The 2,508-nt window shown below is 61.0% G+C and overlaps 1 protein-coding gene across 1 annotated transcript; it reads left to right on the top strand.

The window, feature by feature from the left end:
- Positions 1-58: 58 nt before the first annotated feature.
- LOC113214479 (BTB and MATH domain-containing protein 40-like) lies at positions 59-499 on the top strand. Its single transcript, XM_026433845.2, has one exon. The coding sequence runs from the start codon at positions 59-61 to the stop codon at positions 497-499; it is 441 nt and encodes a 146-aa protein (XP_026289630.2).
- The last annotated feature ends 2,009 nt before the right edge of the window (positions 500-2,508 follow it).

Raw genomic sequence — 2,508 nt, 5'->3', positions numbered from 1 at the left:
CGCGGAGCTGCCCGCCCACCGCTTGGTGCTGGCCCTGCGCAGTCCCGTGTTCAACAAGATGCTGACGGGCGACTTTCGTGAGGCGCGCGAGTGCCGCGTCGAGGTGGTGGACTTTTCAAAGGGCGCCATAGAGAAGTTCCTAGAGTTCCTGTACACGGACCATGTGCAGGACTGGGGCGGCTGCGAGATGGAGCTGCTGCAGCTGGCGGACAAGTACATGGTTCCGGAGCTGCGCGACGAGTGCTCGCTGCGCCTGTGGACCTGCGACGCCCCGCGGGCCCTGGAGGTGCTGCGGGCCGCCGGGCTGTGCGAGCTCATCAGCAGGCCGCTGCGCCGCCGGCTGACGGCCGTCGTGGTGTTCAACATGGACTCGCTGGTGGGCACCAAGGAGTGGGCCGAGTTCCAGGCAACCTACCCGGTTCTCGCCGACAGTATGCTCGGCTCTTCAGACTCGTCGCGAAAGTCCGACTCGACCACCTCCGTGTGGGCATTGCAGTGATACTTTTGCGGCGCTCGTGGACCATGTGACTGCGGCGGGGATAATGATGATGCAGCACAAGTGGTAGTGATGTAATTCTTTGTTTTATTGTTGTATTACTGTTTATTACTCATTTTAGACCAGTTGACATTTGACACTTTTTTGGGCAAGGAAAAATAAATTCGTTGCCTCTAGTAAGACTGCTGATTATTATTTTTTTCGTGTTTCTATCCTGTCGGAACTGGTCCCTTTGGGAAGCTGTATACAGGGCAGTGGAGGCGTCACCGCGACGGGCTGATTAATCTCCCGCCCGCGTTTAACACTTTCACGCGCGGACAATGCCGCCGCCTCGCGCGCTGACCGCCGGCGCCAGGATGCCCGTTACAATACTACTCTCGGTATTTATCGCCAAAGTTGAGGCCGCGCGGCCCCCACTATACCACTCCCGGGGCGGGTCGCGCGCGACCCGGAGGCTATCTGGCGTGCCGCCACAAGCGGACTCCAAAGCAGGCTCAACCCTTTTGTGTGGCGCGGATATTCCCACTTTTCTCGAATTAAATTAAATGTGAGCTGGCGGAGCGCGCGGCGCGTCTGTCGTGGCTGCGGCGGGCAGAGGTACTGGCTGCACATTCTCACGAGGAGCTCTGCGACTCGCCATAGCGGGGGCTACACGGGTATGGTGTACTCTGCGGCACAAGCACAAAGCAGTCTGGGGAGCGTAAGCATGGTGGTGTAAGGATGCCCTGGCGTAAGGACGGAGGGGGGCGGGGCGGAGACAGCTGACTGACGTGGACACGGACAGGACCCGGACGGAGAGGAGGAGGAGGAAGAGGAATGGTCCTATTGATGGATTAGACTAATCACCTTTCGTTGCTTGATTAAGCGTTCCAAGTGACAAATTATTCAGCGGGAAATTAAATGGCGAGCAGCAGAGCGAGCCGGAAAGTATGGGGGGGGGGCTGCTCTACTGTAAGAGAAATGTATCGTGACCGGAGGAAAATGTTATTGCATCAAGGCCTATAGAGAGAGACCCTCCTCGACTGACGCGGCGGTGCGCGGCGGCCGTGTGCGCTCCGCTGGGGCCGTAAGGATCAGAGCGCCTCCCACCGCACTGCACACACTGCACCATCCGTCTCTGCCGCCCCGCCCCGCCCTCGGCCTTATACTTCAAACAGGCCGACATATCTTTTCCGGTCCCCCCCGAGTAAATAACGTCATAATTCGTTGTGGGTGGCCGAGCGTGCGGCCCCGCTCGCCCCTCGCCTCGCACCCCCTCCGCTGGCCGCGTGGTGACTTTATCTCCCTCTCTCTCTCTCTCTCTCTCTCTCTCTCTCTCTCTCTCCCTCGCCCCACCCGGCCGGGCCTCCGCGGCGAGGAGGAGAGAGATGGGAGAGGAGAATTTTGGCGAACGTTTTCACTTCCCTCTCTGCTGGCCGATACAGGGACGTGGGTCCGACCCCTGATGACCACTCGGCCCGGCTCGGCTCGGCCGCTTTGGCGCGGCCGGGCTCGTTCCGTGTCACTGTTTGCCCACGCGGCGCCACGCCTGGCCTGGCCGGCACGAGGGGAGGAAATCAGCATACCCGCCCGCTTTGGCCTGTACCCCCCCCCCTCCCTCTCGGCCCGCACCCCGCACGGCTTGCCCAGGTTTTGGAAAGGCTGGGATTATTTCACGGAGGGGCGCTTAACTCAAACACCCGGGCCGCGCTGGGCCGCGCACACCGGGGTGTGTGAGGCTCAGCGGCCGGGCTCAGGGCAGGGGGGTTGGGGGCGGCGGACGCCAAACTCTCGTTTCGTTTCCAATGGGAATAAATTTGTTCAAGGAGGGGCGTGTTGGATGAATGCGTAACGGGACCATACTACTGCGGCGGCGGCGTCTCCACCACCAGGGCCTCTGGCGCACCTCGCGCCCCGACTAGACTGTTTGCCCCGTGTTTGTCGCGCAGTGCACACGCCGGTTACGAGACGAGCATCAGGTGCAGATGAAAGTCCCCAAACCACCGGCTATTGGTCCCCGAGGCCAACATTAT

Source organism: Frankliniella occidentalis, unplaced genomic scaffold (genome assembly GCF_000697945.3).
Source record: "Frankliniella occidentalis isolate FOCC.00 unplaced genomic scaffold, Focc_3.1 Scaffold143, whole genome shotgun sequence".
Lineage (NCBI taxonomy): Eukaryota > Metazoa > Arthropoda > Insecta > Thysanoptera > Thripidae > Frankliniella > Frankliniella occidentalis.
The sequence above is the reverse complement of the archived record's forward strand: the minus strand, read 5'-3'. Positions and strand labels throughout refer to the sequence as shown.